Below are 17,654 nucleotides of genomic sequence, written 5' to 3' on the forward strand. Positions count from 1 at the left end.
CTCCGAACGTGGAAGTGGTTCAGCGTCAATTTTATTTAGCGAGGCATAGCGCCGTTTTTTTTAAGACATTGTACGAACCGCAGATAACTGTCACGACACAACCGCACTCTATGATAGCTGGTGCCAAAACTGTACCACACGCCCTCCCTTATCGGTTGCGGTCCAATGACATACGTGTACGGAATCAGAAGAAAAACGTACGTCATCGGAACGAGAAAATGATAAGAACGCCGCTGTGCCCAATCTCGAGTGTTCACAGTTGTTGCTGCACCGCGTCTGGCCATCCCTCAAACTCATGCGGTCAGCGTGGAAGGATACTTTAAACACTCCCCTCTGAGAATAGGGAGTCACCAAGTCGCTTCGTAAGAATCTCGTTGAGCATCCTTAAATGTCTATCTCTGTTGATACAAACTCAGGCATTGTTTGGCGTTTTGCGTTTTGTGAGCCGGGCGTGGTTCCACGTCATGTAATTAAATCGATGTGGCACGATTACAGGGTGTCACCAACGTGTCTGATCAAATTGTCACTGCGCTCAACGTGAACATTTGGGCGGTGCTTCACTGACAGTTCAAAGCTGTTGGGGGAAGATTCCACGTTCCTGTGGCAGGGACTAGTTTGTCTGAAGGATAACAACCGCTCGCCTCTGACTAAGTAAACTATAAACTATTTTATTTTACCAGGTAAGGCCTACTGAGCTATATTGCTCTTTTTCAGAAGCGACTTGGCCACAAATGGTAGCTCAACGAAGTGGCTTATCACGTGGAAATGTATAGCAGTTAAATACTCTAAAGCGTGTTGATCCTAAATATGGAGGGAAAAACCTGAGGACCCGGATAAAAATCCACGCGAACCCAGGGAGAACATGCAAACTCCACATATACAGCAAGCGTCAGGGTCGGGATCGAACCCAGGACCTCCTGGATACCAGGAAAGAGAGTTAACATCTCCTAGCCACCGAAGATCTGACCAGCTGGTATACATTTTACTGACCCCGCTAGAGTCAATAGACAATTATGGAGTTAAGTCAACCCCCCCTAGTATTTAAGATTAATACTTCCCTTTAACGCGGAAAGCCTCATTGAGCCCAAGGCTATTTCTCGGGAGGGTTCTGCATTGGGATGTTTGGCCAATCCCATTAATCAGACCGTGGCTTCGTGTGGGAGAACTCAAGAGAGAACCCAGCACACATACCAAGGGCAATCACTCAGCACTGCTACTTCCTGACCGCCTCGTAGCCCACACCTACAACATCTCACACGCCTTGGTGGTCACCCATCAAAGTTCCGCACAGAGAGATTCAAGGATCCATCGCTGCACTGACATCTTCTGGCCACCTCGCATATTTGAATCCGCAAACTCACGATTGAGAGTTGCTATTCTCGGCCCACTAAGTCGCAGGTTTTATTTGACGTCTTGGAAGCTTTTAACCAAAATCTTCGCATATATTTTCCCCGCTTGCTTATTTATTGCCTTCAATAAAACCAACCAAAATAACACAGAATATATTTATTTGGCTCCTGAATATTTTACAGAAACACTGCCACCAGATGTATGTTTAACAGCAATAATAATACTAATACCTTTTATTTGTCCAGGAAAAGCTCACCGAGTCTCCAGACACAGCAGGGTTTTGCATTGGGATAAACGGCCAGATCCATAAATGAGTGTTTGGCTTCATGCGGGAGAATACTGGAGGACCAGGAGAAAATCCCTCACATGTACGATGGCGGGGGGGGGGGATAACACTCCAAATTCCGCACAGATGGATTCAATCCATTACTGTGCAGTCATCTCCTGGCCACCTCGTCAGGAGAGGACGGAATCCGACGCGTTCAATCTTTAAGCCACGTGCAGGGGTTGCCACCCATCCCGGTTTTCCCAGGATGGTCCTCTTTTTGACAAGTGGCCGCCCTGAAATATATATCTCACTCTCCCTGGGACAGTCCCGACTGCATTGTCAGTTGCCTAATAATAACCACAACAACAACAAGAGTGCTCACACAGTGCAGTTCTCGTCCTGGTACAGTGAGATATTCTTCTTCCCATGATATGTCACGGGTGTTTTTTTTGTAATATACCTCGCATCTTGTCAACATCCCCCCCCCCATGTCACCATCCCCACCCCCGCCCCGAGTTAAAAGCGACGTGGCCAGCGCAGCTACTAACACGAGGAGGACCTCAACCTCTGGGTCACCCAGAGGTCGCAGCCTCGCCGCGTAATCCGCTGCACGCGCGCCACGTGCACGCGCGCCACGTGCACGCGCGCCACGTGCACGCGCGCCACGTGCACGCGCGCCACGTGCACGCGCGCCACGTGCACACGCGCCACGTGCACGCGAGAGCAGAGGTCGTGCAACGCGCGACATCTTCACTCGCCTCTCTCGCCACATCTTATGTTTTGTCTCTGTGAACGTCATTGCGGTAGCGGTAACGGACGGTGAGCGGAGGGGGGGGGGGGCGTGTGCAGGACGGCGGCGTTGGGGGGCACCCGTGGCTGGGTTGGGGAGCGAAGAGGTGGAGGTGCGGGGTTTGGTTGGCACGTGCGTGTGGAGAGAGGTTCGTGCCGTTAAGCCTACCACATGTCCCACGTGGTCGTGACGACGTTGAAAGAAAGACAACAAATTGGGGAGTCTCAAGACACTGCCAGTCCTGTTTACATCGTCATCGTCAGCGATCCACTGCTGGATGAATGCCTCCACTGTGCATCGCTGCGTCGTCTCCGCGATGCGACGATACGTCGAGCAGCACCTTGCACGTGTTGCTGTACGTCCTCTCGTGCGCATTTCTCCCCGTTGAGACTTTTTGGACATCATCCAAAGGAGCGTCACGACCCCTGGGAGACAGGCTGACGGCGGAGGCTAAATAACGAATAGGGATGAAATCTATCTCGCCGTGTAAACTAAAATCTATTCTCGCATGATTGGCTCGATGGCCAAACGGCCTCCCACGAGCCAACACGGCTTGAAAGAGCCCTTTCATCATGCAGCTTTGGATTGACAATCGACTGTAAATTATGACATACGATTCGCGAGGCACGCTGCTTTGGCAACGCCGGTTGCTATGAAGTTGTGCGCGCGTATGAAGCACGCTGTTACTTAACCTTGCAAATATACCCCCCCACCCCTCACTCCCCCTGGCTGCAGTCCAGTCTCAGCACAGAAATGTTTTAATGCTCGGCGATGGACGCTCCGGCATGGACAAGAACTGAACGCGGCTTGCGCTGCGTAAGCTCTCTGCTGTTGTTAGGCCCGGGGTTGTGCCGCGTGTTGTTCTGCAGTTCCCGAGGAAGCTCCCAGCACCTGGGATCGAAACGTCGGACATCGCACCAAACAACGCGCGGCACAACCAGAAAGCATGTTGGAGAACCGACTTATCATTGCTGCTGCTGTGTGTGGGTTGTTGTTGTTGTTGTTGTTGTTTCACTTTGTGTGAAATAGCGAACTCATGAACATCGTTTTCAGACTTCTCGTGTCAGCTCTCTCGCTCTGCCCATTGCGCATGTTAATTCACTCCGTCGCTTCTCTTTCAGAGGGCGATCACCCTGATATTGGAGGCCTGGGATCAGGACAACGGCACTTCTGGTAAGGTTCGCACGTGTTTATTCCACCTTATTCCATTTAACCGCAAATTCTCCGGGTATTTAAAGACCACTCGTAGAACCTGAGCCAACATATGCGCTCGTCCCAATGGTATTGAGCAAGGACAACTGGATTTTCAAATTGCGTAACTCCAAAAAATGGGGATGGGGGGGGGGGAATGGTGGCGCAGTGGTTAGCGCACTGTGCTATGAACCCAGCGAGCTAAGATTGATTCTCAGCCACGACTGTCATGAGTGACGAGCGATACCTGAAACCCTTTTCCCAGGGCGCGTTGGTCATGGTGTGTTGTTAGAACCAAACTTCATACTGCTGGCACGATGAGTGATATCTCAACTGTACCGACCAACGTGGTGAAGTATAGTCAAACATCTCCCATTGCTGATACGCCGTGGGGGAACCGTCACGCTGCGTTGGATTGTCAAAGGGCTGTAAATTATTGTTTATTACTTAATTCCACGTAACACGCTGCCTCTAAAACCGCAGAAACACGTGGACATATTGTGGCTTTGTCAGAGCATTATTGGGTTATTATTTTGTCCATGTTCTCCACATGATAATAATCAAAATGTGTTTCTTGTTTTATGTGATTGCTGTTGTCTCGCGCAGCGTTGTGAGATGCAGTTCTGCATTAACGACGCTATATAAAATGTATAATTATATTTTATTTAATAAAATTATATATCTACTTGGGTTTTTGCCTTGTTCATAGAATGTTCCTATTTTATCACTCAAAAAATCACGTGTTTTACCGCCTCACCGGCTACAGTGTCAACATTCTGTGACACAGTGAACGACGAATGAACACATTTTAGCCGTGGGTTTAAATGCGAGTGAACCCTCTCGACACGTTCTCGACAAATTGTGTGGCTCAATGTTGAGGCGTTTCATGAAGTGTTTATCGGAAGAAAAAATACGACGTTTCCGAGAACACCCAGTGAGAATATCTACTTTACACAGAGAGGCAGTCTATATTCTATTCTTGCCTATGATGGAAATATGTGCAGGAGTTAAATGCCAATGTCGAGGTCACGTGGCCCCAACGAGAGGGCTCGTGATAGAGTTCGTGTCGTTTTGCTGTCCCCCCTTCGGCTGAAGGAACGGCGCAGACTCCGATGGTTTACTAATACGGTCCGTGGTTTGGGTTGCATCAGGCAGTCTCAACCATAGGCAGAGGAGTACAGAGAAATGTCTCGAGCCTGGACTTGAACAGGAACAGGGAGCTGAGGGTGCAAGATAGCCACGGGGGCGGCGGAGGAGAATGAGTGACCTCCCACCGAGTGAAGGATGAATAGGGGCTTCGACAAAAAGCCTTGGTTGCTAAAGTGGAAAGTGCGTGGAGAGGAGTGGGGTGAGATGAGAGGGGAGAGGTAGGAGAGTGCGTGCAGGGGAGTGGAGTGGGATGAGAGGGGAGAGGCAGGAGAGTGCGTGGAGGGGAGTAGAGTGAAATGAGGGGGGAGAGGTAGGAGAGTGCGTGGAGGGGAGTAGAGTGAAATGAGGGGGGAGAGGTAGGAGAGTGCGTGGAGGGGAGTAGAGTGAAATGAGGGGGGAGAGGGAGGAGAGTGCGTGGAGGGGAGTAGAGTGAAATGAGGGGGGAGAGGTAGGAGAGTGCGTGGAGGGGAGTAGAGTGAAATGAGGGGGAAATGTAGGAGAGTGCGTGGAGGGGAGTAGAGTGGGATGAGAGGGGAGAGGCAGGAGAGTGCGTGGAGAGGAGTGGAGTGAGATGAGAGGGGAGAGGTAGGAGAGCGCATGGAGGGGAGCAGGTTGCGATGAGAGGAGAGAGGTAGCAGAGTGTGTGGAGGGGAGTAGAGTGGGATGAGAGGGCAGAGGTAGGAGAGTGCGTGGAGGGGAGTAGAGTGGGATGAGAGGGGAGAGGGAGGAGGGTGCATGGAGGAGAGCAGAGTGAAATTAGAGGGGAGAGGTAGGAGAGTGCGTGGAGGGGAGTAGAGTGAAATGAGGGGGGAGAGGTAGGAGAGTGCGTGGAGGGGAGTAGAGTGAAATGAGGGGGAAATGTAGGAGAGTGCGTGGAGGGGAGTAGAGTGGGATGAGAGGAGAGAGGTAGTCAGGGTCGAGTCAATTGGATGGTCTTGAAGGCGGTGAGTCCAATCTTGAAATTGATCCAGGGATCTATTGGGAATCAGCAGAGCGATTAGCGTATTGGGGAGATGTGTTCTCATTTACGCGTGTGGGTGTGAGAAGTCAGACAGCACGATTTTGCATCGTCTGGTGTTTGGAGACAAGAGATTTGGGGGGCCATAAAAGAGAGGGTTGCAATGATCAGGTCGGGATGCCATTAAGGCGAGGACGAGAGACCATGCAGTGTAGTAGAAAGTGTTCTCATTTGTGTGTCTATTGTGTGTCTTCTACTTGTACTGATTTGCCCCACTCTGAGCAGAATCCACACTATGTATGTACCGTATGTTGAACATTTTTCGCACCGTACGTAGCGAACAGTGCTATCCACACTCCTTCTCACACACACCACACCAATGCTGACTTATATCCCCCAACCACCACTGCCCTCCAAATGCTCCCCTCAATTTTCTTTGAAATGCCCGTACATCTCGGACCGCTATCACAAACAATACTTTGCGTTGCAATTGAACGATCAGCGGCGCAGCTTTTCTACCGGACACGATGCCACTCGCCCATTGATCAATAAACTCTGCCTCCCTGGCATCTCTGTAGAGAAGGACCATTACCAGATAAGTCGCCTTATTATATACTTTAGGGTGGGGGGGGGAGGGTGTATTGAGGCCAGTCTTATTGACAAATGTGTTGGGCGAGTTTGTTTGTGTGTGTGTGAGCGCATGGACGAATCAAAGGAGCCGTTGCCGAACTTCGCGGTTCGTTGACTGCGAGTGTTGCAACTCACGCCGCAAGAGACGAGCTCCCGTCGCTTATTTATTTTTGGGGAAGGTGGGGGAGGGGTGGCTTTCCACGCGCCTCTCCCTCGGGATGGTGGGGTGGGGGTATAAATAGATACCTGCGCGGTGATGTCATCGGCCGACAGCCTCTATATAGTTGGCCTGTTGAGGCTTCGCCAGCTTCTTGAATTTCATGAACGGTTGCAACTTTTGGGCCCGGTTGGTCTCCTCGCTGCCTGCACCGGCGCCTGCCAGTTGGTCAGCATGACGTGATGCCGTTGGAGCATAAATGAATAAAATTGGAGGCTTTGTCGAGTGGAAGCCAACAATTTAAAAGGGGTTTGATTGGTTGGATATGTCAATCAAGGAGATGGAATTCGATTTTTTTCATGGAATCAATGACATAAATACAAATAATGTAATTTATGCATCTTGATTTGAAGCTTTCGTGACTGCAGGAATCCATTCTCCTTGGTTCTTTCGGTAAAGTCACGTAGGTAGAAAAAATAATAGTTCACGACGTTTCGATCGCAACGCAAGCGATCGAAACGTCGTGATCTATTATTTTGTCTACCTACGCGACTTTACCGAAAGAACTAAAAAGTAATGGATGTTGAACATTTTTCGCACCGTACGGAGCCAACCGCACTAATCGGACGTGCGCGGGGCAAAGACAACTAAACGCAAAAATCAGTTTTAAATAAATGAGTTTTCAATGTAGATTTAGAAGTGCATAAGGTCCAGATTCCTGCCGAGCAAGACAGATCGAGCTGAGGGTAGTGGCATAGAAGGAGGCCGTGGAACGATATGTGAAGACAATGGATATCCAAGTTTCAGGTTTATTTTGTTTAATCGGATGGTGAAAACTCAAGAAAACGAGGGTGAGTCTTACTTGCAAGAGCGACCTTGGGGCATCAGTCTGCCAGTAAGGGGGGGGGGGTGGTGTTGGTCAGTGCATAATCCCGATTTTAGTAATTTGCGGTGTGATTTGCGAATTTGGTAAAAGCGGGCCCTGACGCCGGCAGATGATGACCCACTCTTGGGAGATGCCGTCAGGGGGGGGCCTTTAACGTCCCTCATGAAGCAGACGGCCCGTGGCATTGCGGTGAATGCGCCCGCAGCAGTCATCGTGTGACGAGAAAAAGAGGCGCAGAGTAGGAGCCACCATAAGCGGAGAGATACAATCTGAGCAGCCGACCCCCATGCAACAGTGAGACCTCTGGCTTTGAAGAAGAAAAAGAAGACCACACGTATTGGCGTGAGTGTGTGGCCGTGACTTTTGACCAATAATACGCCAATGCCATCGGGGAGGTGTGGAGGGGTAGACGTCTAGCAGGGCTTAAGCCTGGTTAGTAGTTGGATGGGTGATGGCCAGTGCTTGCCAGGTGTTGTAGGCGTGGAGGCCGTGACGTGACCGGACATTGCAGTGCTGGGTGTCACCCCGCGGGCAGGAGGTATGCATGGGTTTTATTGAGGTTTATTCGCAATATCGCTGGTGGAAGCGTCTCCGCTAGGGGAAGCTCAAGATAACCCCCCTGGAGGATATTTGGCCTACTCTTCCACGCTGGCCAGACGTCTTAGAAGAGGTGGGAGTACCCACACTTTACCCCACTGCGCGTGACCTGTCGATCGACTAACTGCGGTGGGATCCATTTGCACCGCTGGGTGGACAGAGGCGGTCGGGGAGAGATTTTAAGAAACTTGCACCATCGTTTCAACTGCCGTGCCGGGAGATGGAATCTGACCGGCAAACCTCTGCATTGCAAGTCGAATGTGCGAGTCATAAAAACAAATGTTGGAAAATAGATGGTTAAAATAATATCGAGCGGTGGGACGGCTGGGATCTGTGCTTCAGCCCCATGCAGAACTGGACGTGTAAAGTCACGTGGGTAGACAAAATAATAGATCACGACGTTTCGATCGCCACACAAGCAATCGTCCTCAGGTGATAACGATTGCTCGTGTGGCGATCGAAACGTCGTGATCTATTATTTTGTCTACCTACGTGACTTTACCGAAAGAACCAAAGAGTATGGATTCCTGCAGTCACGAAAGCTTCAAATCAAGATCGGAAATGTCATGTTGATCCTAAAGAGGCTCTAACGCACGGCGATACTCTCTGCCTCTCAACTGCACCTGGCAATGTTGGAGATTATTTGGTAAGAAAGCCTGCAGTGAATTACACCATTAGCTCCGAACAGATCCTGAGTGCCGATTTCGTGCGCAGAATAGGCGAGCGAGCGAGCGGGCTTGGTTGGTAGAAACCAGCTTCGCAAACAATCCAACGCATGTGACAAGGAGCGCGGCGCGGTACGCGTGCCATTACCGCTGCTCCCCGCTGACTCGTCGATCAAGTTAGTGCGCTCAGATCAAAGCCGAGCAATTTCTTTCAGGAAATCTCCAAGGCACCATGTTGGTTTTCTGATGCCAATAATTGCTTCTGCCCGTAACACTTTGCATCTGGTTTATGTCTGCCAAGGCAAAGCGTAATGTCAAAGTCCTGCCTCGCCTGACTACAGTAAAGCACTCGTGTGTGATGTGTGTGTCTGTTTGCGGGGAACGGTGGCGTAGCGGTTAGTGCGCTGCGCTAAGAAACCACCACCCCGAGTTCGATTCCCGCTCATGGCCAACACCAGTGACGATTATCTGAACCGGTCCTGGGCACACCCTAGGTCGACTCAGCCTCAAATGAGTACTTGGTGCGGTGTGTAAAAAAACATCACCACGGGGAAGACAAATGCGGTCGGGCGTGGTGCTGGCCACCCACTGCCTCGTGTGCCGGCCTTCATAGGTGCTCGCTAACAGCACTTTTCCCAACAGTCTGTTCAGGCTATTACGGGGGATCTTTGTCTTTGCTCTCACAATACCCTGAGTCAGTTAACTGTTCCAGCGTAAACAATCATCACAAAAATCCCGGCAAGTCGGTGCTCGCGTTCCCCGCGGCTCCGATGCCTTTCGCCTCTCATTAACTTGCAGATTTACGCTTTTTTTGTCTTCGCTGTGAGCAAGGCGGGCGAGCTTGGGTTGTCCGTCTCGGGTCGCCGCGAAGGTCTGTCACACGCGCAGCTGGCGCCCACTGTGGTGCAACGCTGCGCTGTTTTCACGGCGGTTATATTTATTGCCACCCTTTTTGTATTCAACTGGAAACTTTTTTCTTTAAAACCCGTGGCTGTACACCACCGCGGAGAAGGGGTGCAGAGTCAAAGATGTAACGCATTGAGAGGTGAAGAAGAAGGAGAATCAGGAAAGGGAAGGGGGAGGAAAGCAAGAATGGGAAATGAGAGGAAAATTATGGAAAAGGAGTGGAGGAATGGGAGTTAAGGGGTCCGGAGAGATCAGTATCGAGTGGAAGAGGCTACGTGAGAGGGCCTCAATGCTGCTGCTCAAGGAAGCGGCGTCTGTTTTCACAGTGGGCGGCAGCAGGGAGAGGGGAGGGGTTCAGAGTAGGAGTGTTCGCACAAAAGTCACGTGATTTACAGGAGGCTCGAGCTGATTTAGAGCGAGGCGTCTGTGTAGTATAACCATTTCAAGCCAGACTTGTTTAAATGCAGAATTCGTGGTTCGCTAGAAATTAAACAAGAACAACTCCCATCTCAAAAAGCCATTCACACGCGAAATACCATATTCTCTGGATTGTTAGGACCTCCATAAAGTAAGACGCACACTCCAAAGTTGTGTCTGGTATCAACACAATTATACAAATATGGCCACACACAAACACGCATCTACCGGATTGTCAGACAAACCCGTAACTTTTACCTTAAATTACAGTGGGAGAAAGTGCATCTTGTGCATCAGAATGCTGCCTGCTAAGGGATAAAGGGGCCTGCAGTCATGAAATTGGAAGTCATTAAACTTGTATTCAATATACCGCATTGCTAGTTGCTCATTGGGCACAAGGCCTGGTACTGTGAATGTGGCACCAAACAGCAGCCAGTGCACATCTCGTTGTGCCTCTTGGAAAATCGAATTATATTTTAGGCATGCGTTGACATTTAGTTCGTTTGTCTGTTTTCCGAATGTTATTCCAGCTGTGCCTTTGGCGTCGTGGCACGAGAGAGATGAAGTCTACATTTGGAACCCTTGCGGAGCAGTGCATCAATTGCACGTTAGAGAATGGCACGCTGAAGCAGACATCATCGAACTACGTTTGAAAGAAAAGTGTTCATTGCGTGCCAACAAATCTAAGATATTTTAATTCAGTCTTCAGTGATAGGGCCTGGACCATCAACTTGCTCATCCTGATTTGAGACCTTAGTTTGATCATTGTCAGTTGAATCACCCAGCCAGCTCAATAAATAAAACAAACTTTGTTTAAAAGTGCTTGTTTCAAAAAAATGAAATAAGCTCGTGGTTAATGTAATCTATCGAAAATCAAAGAATAGCAGCAGAAGAAATCTCTGGCCCAGCGTGGCTCCCTTTAAAACTCTAAACCATATTAATGTTTGCATAATAAAAACAATAAGCAACCAAGTGAAAATTAAATAATATTATTATTTGCAATATGATCAGTGCAAGATGGGGAGAATAGTAAAAAAATGAAGTATAGTTATTTATTTATTTGAATATCTAAGCCCTCCAAGAATTCCTCATAAGAGCCTCTGGATTAGAGCACCCATCGCTTGGCCTAGGGTTTTTGGTTTCTATTTAACTGGTTGGCTTCAGCAAAGTATACTTTGTTATAAAACTTCCCTGGGTCATGAGGGAATTGAATTGCATTAAATAGCAACATTTTCTGGCTGTCTTTTCAATACATTATTCAGGCCAATTTAGAATCAAATGAAGAATAGTTTTAGTTTGTCTAACGGCAAATGACTCCCACATTAGCCACCCAGGCTTGCGTTTGTTAAAACTTTTGGTTTTGATTTCATGACGCTCTTTTTCTTTAAAATGTTCTGCCAAAAAGTTGATTCTGTGGATTTTATTGTTTTCTGTCAGATGGTCGCACAGTGGGGGCTTTGGCCATCTGCGCAAATGAATTAGTGCTCAAGTCAGATTGATTTTTTTGCATTCACAAGGATGGCTGAGTACAGCAGTTAGTGCACTGGCGTATGAACCTGGTTAACCGAGTTCAATTCTCTCTCATGGCTAACATCAATTAGAAACATTTGACCCATTCCAGGCCCTCTTCTAGGTCAACTTAGCCTTTAATGAGTACCCTAGCAATGATGATTTTTCTCTTGCCAATTCTCTGCATCTAGTAATGTTAAATGATACATTATTTATTATGTCTCTCCATATGTTGATGATGACGCCTGCTGGCTGATCATACACCGCTTTCACTGCCATCAAGTGCAGTAAACGTCGTCACTGGGGAAACAAAAGCTGGGCGATTCAACCTCGACCCTCACTCCTGCTGTGCAGTTGGAGTTTGTGTGTTCTCCCCGTGTGTTTTCCCGTGTATCCCCCCGTGTGTCTTCCCCCGTATGTCTCCCCCCGTCTGTCTCCCCCCGTGTGTCTCCCCGAGTTTGCGTGTTATCCCCGTGATCGCGTGGATTTTTCTCCGGGTCCTCCGGTTTTTCCCTCCACATTTAGGATCAACACGCGTTTAGAGTATTTGGCTGCTACAAATTTCTACGCGATAAGCCACTTCGTCGATCTATCATTTGTGGCCAGGTCGCTTCTCTCAGCGGGCCTTACCTGCTAAAATAAAACAAAATGGTTTAGTATCGGCCTTCATCGGTGCTTGCCCCAACAGTCTGCTGAGGCTATAACGCGGGGGGGGGGGGTGGTTTGGGGGGTGGTTTGGTGAATTTTGTTCAGTGGTTTGGTGAATCTTTTTTGGGTGGTTTGGTGAATCTTTGTCTTTGCGTGCGTGCAGGGGGTCAGCTGATCGCGCGTGCCACCTACTCGGGGCTGCTGCTGCCCACGGAGCTCTGGCACACGGAGTTGCACTCGGGCCCACGCGCACAGCTTGAGTACCGCGTGCGCGCCCTCTGCGACCCGCACTACTACAGCGCCAACTGCACGCGCCTCTGCAAGCCCCGCAACGACTACTTCGGCCACTACTCGTGCGACGGGCTCGGCGGGAAGGTGTGCATCGAGGGCTGGGCCGGACCCGACTGCAAGAAAGGTGAGACGAGATGGCAGATGTGCGTGTGTGGAGGAGTGGGGTGGGGGAATTAATGCCGAGGTGGGCTACCCTGTACCACTGTGGTTATCGACCCTGAAGCGAGCGAGGAAGATTGCGGACGATTCCTCGCACCCTCGATACTCTCTGTTCCAGCTACTCCCCTCCGGCAGAAGGCTGCGGTCCATCAAGACCAAAACCTCACGTCATAAAAACAGTTTTTTCCCATCTGCTGTTGGCCTCCTCAACAAGGCCAAGGGCTTAAAATGACTTTTACACTTCAAATGACTGTTACACTTACTATAAAATTGTATCTACATAATTACACCTTTCCATACTTACAACGTGTAATCTTATTTGTATTTTTGTATTTTAAGATTGTTTAATACGGCTAATTAACATTTTACATTCGCATTTTATAAGGTCTACTTATTCATAATTTTAAAGATTTTAGCCCTTTGGTATTACTTATACTTTGTAACGTTAGTATAGTTAGAGTGTATACCTTTTATATAAGTTAAGATTCCTACTTGTTCAATGTATGCACCGTCCCGCCATAGTGAATTCCTTGTTTGTGCAAACTTACATGGCGATTAAAACCGTTTCTGATTCTGATAGTAATACGGTCAACTGATTTGTTTTACTAGGTAAAGTCAGCTGAGCTATTTGCTGCATTTATTTTTCAGAGGCGACCTGGCCACACATTATTGTTCACCGAAGTGGCTTACATCATCAAGTAGGGGGATTGAGAGTAGCAGCCAAATCATCTGATGGCACGTTCATAAATGTGGGCGGCAAAAACCAGAGGACCCCGGAGAACAATCCATGTGGCCACGGGGAAATATCACGTGAACTCCAAATATCCTGTACAGGCATCAATCGTCAGGACCCAGAATCAAACCCATGACCTCCTGCGTAGCGGGCGAGGGAGATAACATCTCCCATGGCAACCCATGAATACCAGCAGCCCTTCCCGATCTAAACTACTGGTTTTTCAGTGTCTTGAGATGGCATTGTGTTTAGATGGAATATAAAGGGTGCTTCAAAAAAATGTTAACACTTACATAGGACTATCGTATTTAATGGGGAAATAACGCATAATACACTGTAACATGATAACAAATGTATGTTAATAGCTTCAAAAGTCTAAGAGTCTCTATTTGTTCGCCATCATTGTCAACGCGTGCCTGGAATCTTCTCCAGGTGTTCTCCAGAGCCACATTTCTAATGGTGGTGTTGCAAATCCTCAGAAGTGTTAAAACTAAAATTTGAAGCACCCTGTTTATCCAAATGGTATTGAATCGTCATGCTTAGCCATGGTCACTCCACTGCTGAACGAAGGATCATGAACCTATTTAAGTGTTACTCCGCCATGCACGAGGCTTTTCTCTGGGTTTTGCCGATATCCCCTCTCCTCACAAAACACTTTTTTCAACGACGCCCGATGCAATATGCTCACGAAACAAAATATCGAGACTCGGTGAAGCTCTCCTAGATCAATGGATTGCATGATTAGTTGCTGCTATTGTTATTACGACGATGAGAAGATGTCGCGTCTCACGGCACCTCACCTCCTCGGTGCTGAGGAGGCCTTGGTGGGACTTCTGGCTTCAATGTCAGGTTCAGGCGTCATCGGTTAGAATTCGTGACATCTGAATTACTTTAAGTAAGAAATTGATAGACAATAACGTGAAGGAATGTTTTTGATAAAAAAAAACAACAACGTATGAACCGTTATTTTTATGGCACGTGTTAATGTTACGTGCTAGAAAAATGGGCTTTTAAAAAGTAGAGAATCCGGACAGATAAACAGAGTAACAAACCCACACTTGCTCCATGATAGTAAAGGGATAATAATGATTTTGTTGCTTCCCAAGACCATGATTTTTATGCCAACGGCTTTGGGGAGGCCTTCATCCAGCAGCGGATTGATCATGGCTGGTGATAATTATTTGTATTAAATTACTTGAATATATTAGCATAATGTAAAACATCTATTGCTTTTTAATACTCGAAACTGCGTTGGCAGTGGTGTATGATCGCAAAGAGCAAAAGCTAAACACTCGGCAATAACACTGCCCTAAAATAGTCGACGTTTTGAGCAACGGCCCTTCATGTGTGCTGCATTGCCCGAAACGTTGCCTAATATCGTTTTTCTTTTAGGGCAAATGTTTACATCCATTCATTCGTGACATTTGTCACGCGCACATATTGAATTTAAAATGATATTCAACATGAATTGTAAGAAACACAACTTTATATCATTCTTTTCTGTCTTGCCATATCTCTCCATCCATCCGTCTATGATTATTAATGACTTAGTATGCCTCCGAAACGTCGTGATTTTTATTTTATTTTTATTTTACTTTTATTAATTTTAATTTTTTACCTACTTGACTTTACCGAAAAAAACCTAAGAATATGAATCCTTGCAGTCACGAAAGCTTCAAATCTAGAATTAGTATGCATCGCCGCGAGAGGGTGGTGCCGTCCCCTGGCTGATCAGACAGTGCCTCACTGCCATCATCGATTCCCCCACTCTGAGCCGAGTGCATTACCTTCCCCGCGGTGGTCTGGCTTCTCGTATTTACCAGCGGCCGTCGCTTGCGGTGAATAACTGACCTGGTCCGCGTGTCACCAGACACCTGTGAATGAGCCAGATCGACGAAGATTCGATATTGGGGGGGGGGGGGGGAGGGGGGAGGTGGCCGGTTAAAATCCTCGAGAAGAAATGGATTTTTTTGAACAAATGATCTGCAATGTTAACGTCAATGCGTTGAACTGATGATTGATGGCGTGCTGCTAATGACTCTTCTTCCTCTGTGCCTCCTCCTCTCTCTGTGTCGTGCAGCGATATGCCGGCAGGGATGCAGCGCACAGCACGGCGCCTGTGAAGTGCCCGGGGAGTGCAAGTAGGTAGCTTAACATTTCTCTCGGATTTTTATTTTCGGTTGTGTGGAATAATAATGTATATAGATACTTTTTTAAACCCACTGCCAATGCAGACAGTGCTCATCGCATCTGAGCTCATCCCCCCCGTATCCTCGTTTTCTATGCCAAATTAATCGACTCAAGATGCAATGCGATGACATTTGTGTTAACGTTAGCGTCCATTTGTGTTAACGTTCGCGATGCTTTAGGGACACAGTGGGGGCACTTGTACATCATGTAGGAGAGAGGAGGCATGCCAATGCAGCAGCAACACGTCCAATGTACACAGCCTCTCGATGCGATCACATCGTATGCACGTAGTATATACTTTGCATGTTAGAGAAGGAACAGGCATTCATGGGCGCACAGGAGGACGGGGAGAATATTGTGCCTGGATTTCAACAGGGGCAGGGAGTAGACAGCACAGATGTCTGGGGGTAAGGGAGTTGTAGACGACGGAATGCAGGAGAGGTGGTAGGAGTGACCTCTCCCAGTGAGCAAAAGGCCGACCGGGGATGTTGAGTGAAAGGTTCGGCTAAGCGAGGGGCCCACGCGCTGTGGCTCTGGGAAAACAAAGACAGCTTCTCACCGTGACCAGCAGGAAACGTTTAGTTTGGTCATAGCTAACATTCACAACTTAGGGATTTTAGCTGTGACACACACGCATAATGATTTCCTCTTTGCCCCATAATGTTACGGAGTCTTTAACCTCTGATTCAGAGCTCATCGCGCCCATTTGGAAACGTCCATGCTCCTGAAATTCCCAATCGGCTACGAAGCAGCAGACAAACTCCAATGCAGACTGGCTGGTCTCTCTTTAATAAAAAAAGGGCTAGAATCATCGGTGTGTGAAAACATATTTGCTTATGCAGTTAATTATAACAATGCTTTTTTTGAGGAGGGTATTCCATTGGGACGTCGAGTTGGTTTGTGTTTGGCGCATGCTGCAGGACTTAGTGGCATTGGAATGGACATCAATTTGTGCACAGGCGCCCAAAAAAACCAGAAGACAAACATGTAATTCTAGATTTGAAGCTTTCGTGACTACAAGGATTCATACTCTTAGGCTTTTTCTGTAAAGTCACGTAGGTAAAAAATATAAAATAATACTTCTATTAATTTTATTTTGATTTTTTACCTACTTAACTTTACCGAAAAAGCCTAAGAGGACAAACATGTAGCTTTAACTGGGAGCTGAACTGAGAACTCTCCGATTGCGAGTCACCCAGTCAACCGCTAGCTCCCCAGTCATGGCGTTAATGCAGCTGGCTCTCACTAGAAAATATTTCACCACATCCACCATACCTCTCAATATGGCTGCTGCTGCCGCAAGTTGCGTGACACCAACCCCCAGTCTACCGGTGACCCAGAAAATATTCAATGAGAACTGAAGCCCTGGCTCCAGCTGTACGTGATGTCAATCCCACCGTGACAGCCGCCCTGCCCCATCGCTGCGGCAACTAGCCGCCCCCCCCCCCACCCCACCCCCCGGCTCACTTCGAGTGGTTGCGACGCTACGCGACGCGGCCACAAACTATTCAGGCCAAAGACTCTGACGGACAGCAGCTCCGAGGGCTCTGAAGGCCTCCCTGTCTCCGAGGTTTTGCTTTCTATCGAAGGAATGCCTGCCACGGTGGTGGTGGCGGTTGGGACATGCTCCACTCTCCACTCCTCCACCACCCTCCTCACCGCCCCAGTCCAGCTTGCACCCCCCACCATCATCAACGATACCCCCAGCACCGCTGCACCACCGCCACCACCACCGCCGCCGCCGCCACCACCCACCCATCACCTCCAACTCCATCTCAATGTCCTTTCTGACTCAACATAGGTCAGGCCCTCTGGGGAGTAGAGGGGTGGGGGTGGAGAGTTGGGGGGGGTGGTGGGGGGGAGGCACTGTGGAATGTGCGTTGTGCCCATGCAGGGCATTCTCACAGTCGCTGTGCAGAGCCAGGAGACCCCATGGGCAGTGCCCTCTCTCTTGCCCCGCGCCATCTGTCACAGAACCCCACGGTGCACCTGACAATAACGTTGATTTTAAGAATTAATAACAATCACACTCTTTATTCGGAAACGTCTGCACATTCCCAAATCACAATGGGCGCTCTGTGATACGACAACATCGGACAAAAATCACAGATCAGCTCTCAACCCGCGATCAGCCTTATATGGAGGGAAATAGGCATTGCA

General features: G+C 48.5%; 1 protein-coding gene across 1 annotated transcript in view; it reads left to right on the top strand.

The window, feature by feature from the left end:
• The window catches only part of LOC133352653 (protein jagged-1a-like), a 93,760-nt gene that overhangs the window by 25,783 nt on the left and 50,323 nt on the right, over window positions 1-17,654 (top strand). Inside the window, exons 3-5 of the mRNA XM_061568424.1 lie at window positions 3,530-3,581; window positions 12,285-12,536; window positions 15,385-15,445. Coding sequence (XP_061424408.1) covers window positions 3,530-3,581; window positions 12,285-12,536; window positions 15,385-15,445 — 365 coding nt within the window. The remainder of the gene's footprint in view (window positions 1-3,529; window positions 3,582-12,284; window positions 12,537-15,384; window positions 15,446-17,654) is intronic.

The sequence above is a fragment of the Lethenteron reissneri genome, chromosome 41, assembly GCF_015708825.2.
Source record: "Lethenteron reissneri isolate LAM-NWPU_2019-01 chromosome 41, ASM1570882v1, whole genome shotgun sequence".
Taxonomy (NCBI): domain Eukaryota; kingdom Metazoa; phylum Chordata; class Hyperoartia; order Petromyzontiformes; family Petromyzontidae; genus Lethenteron; species Lethenteron reissneri.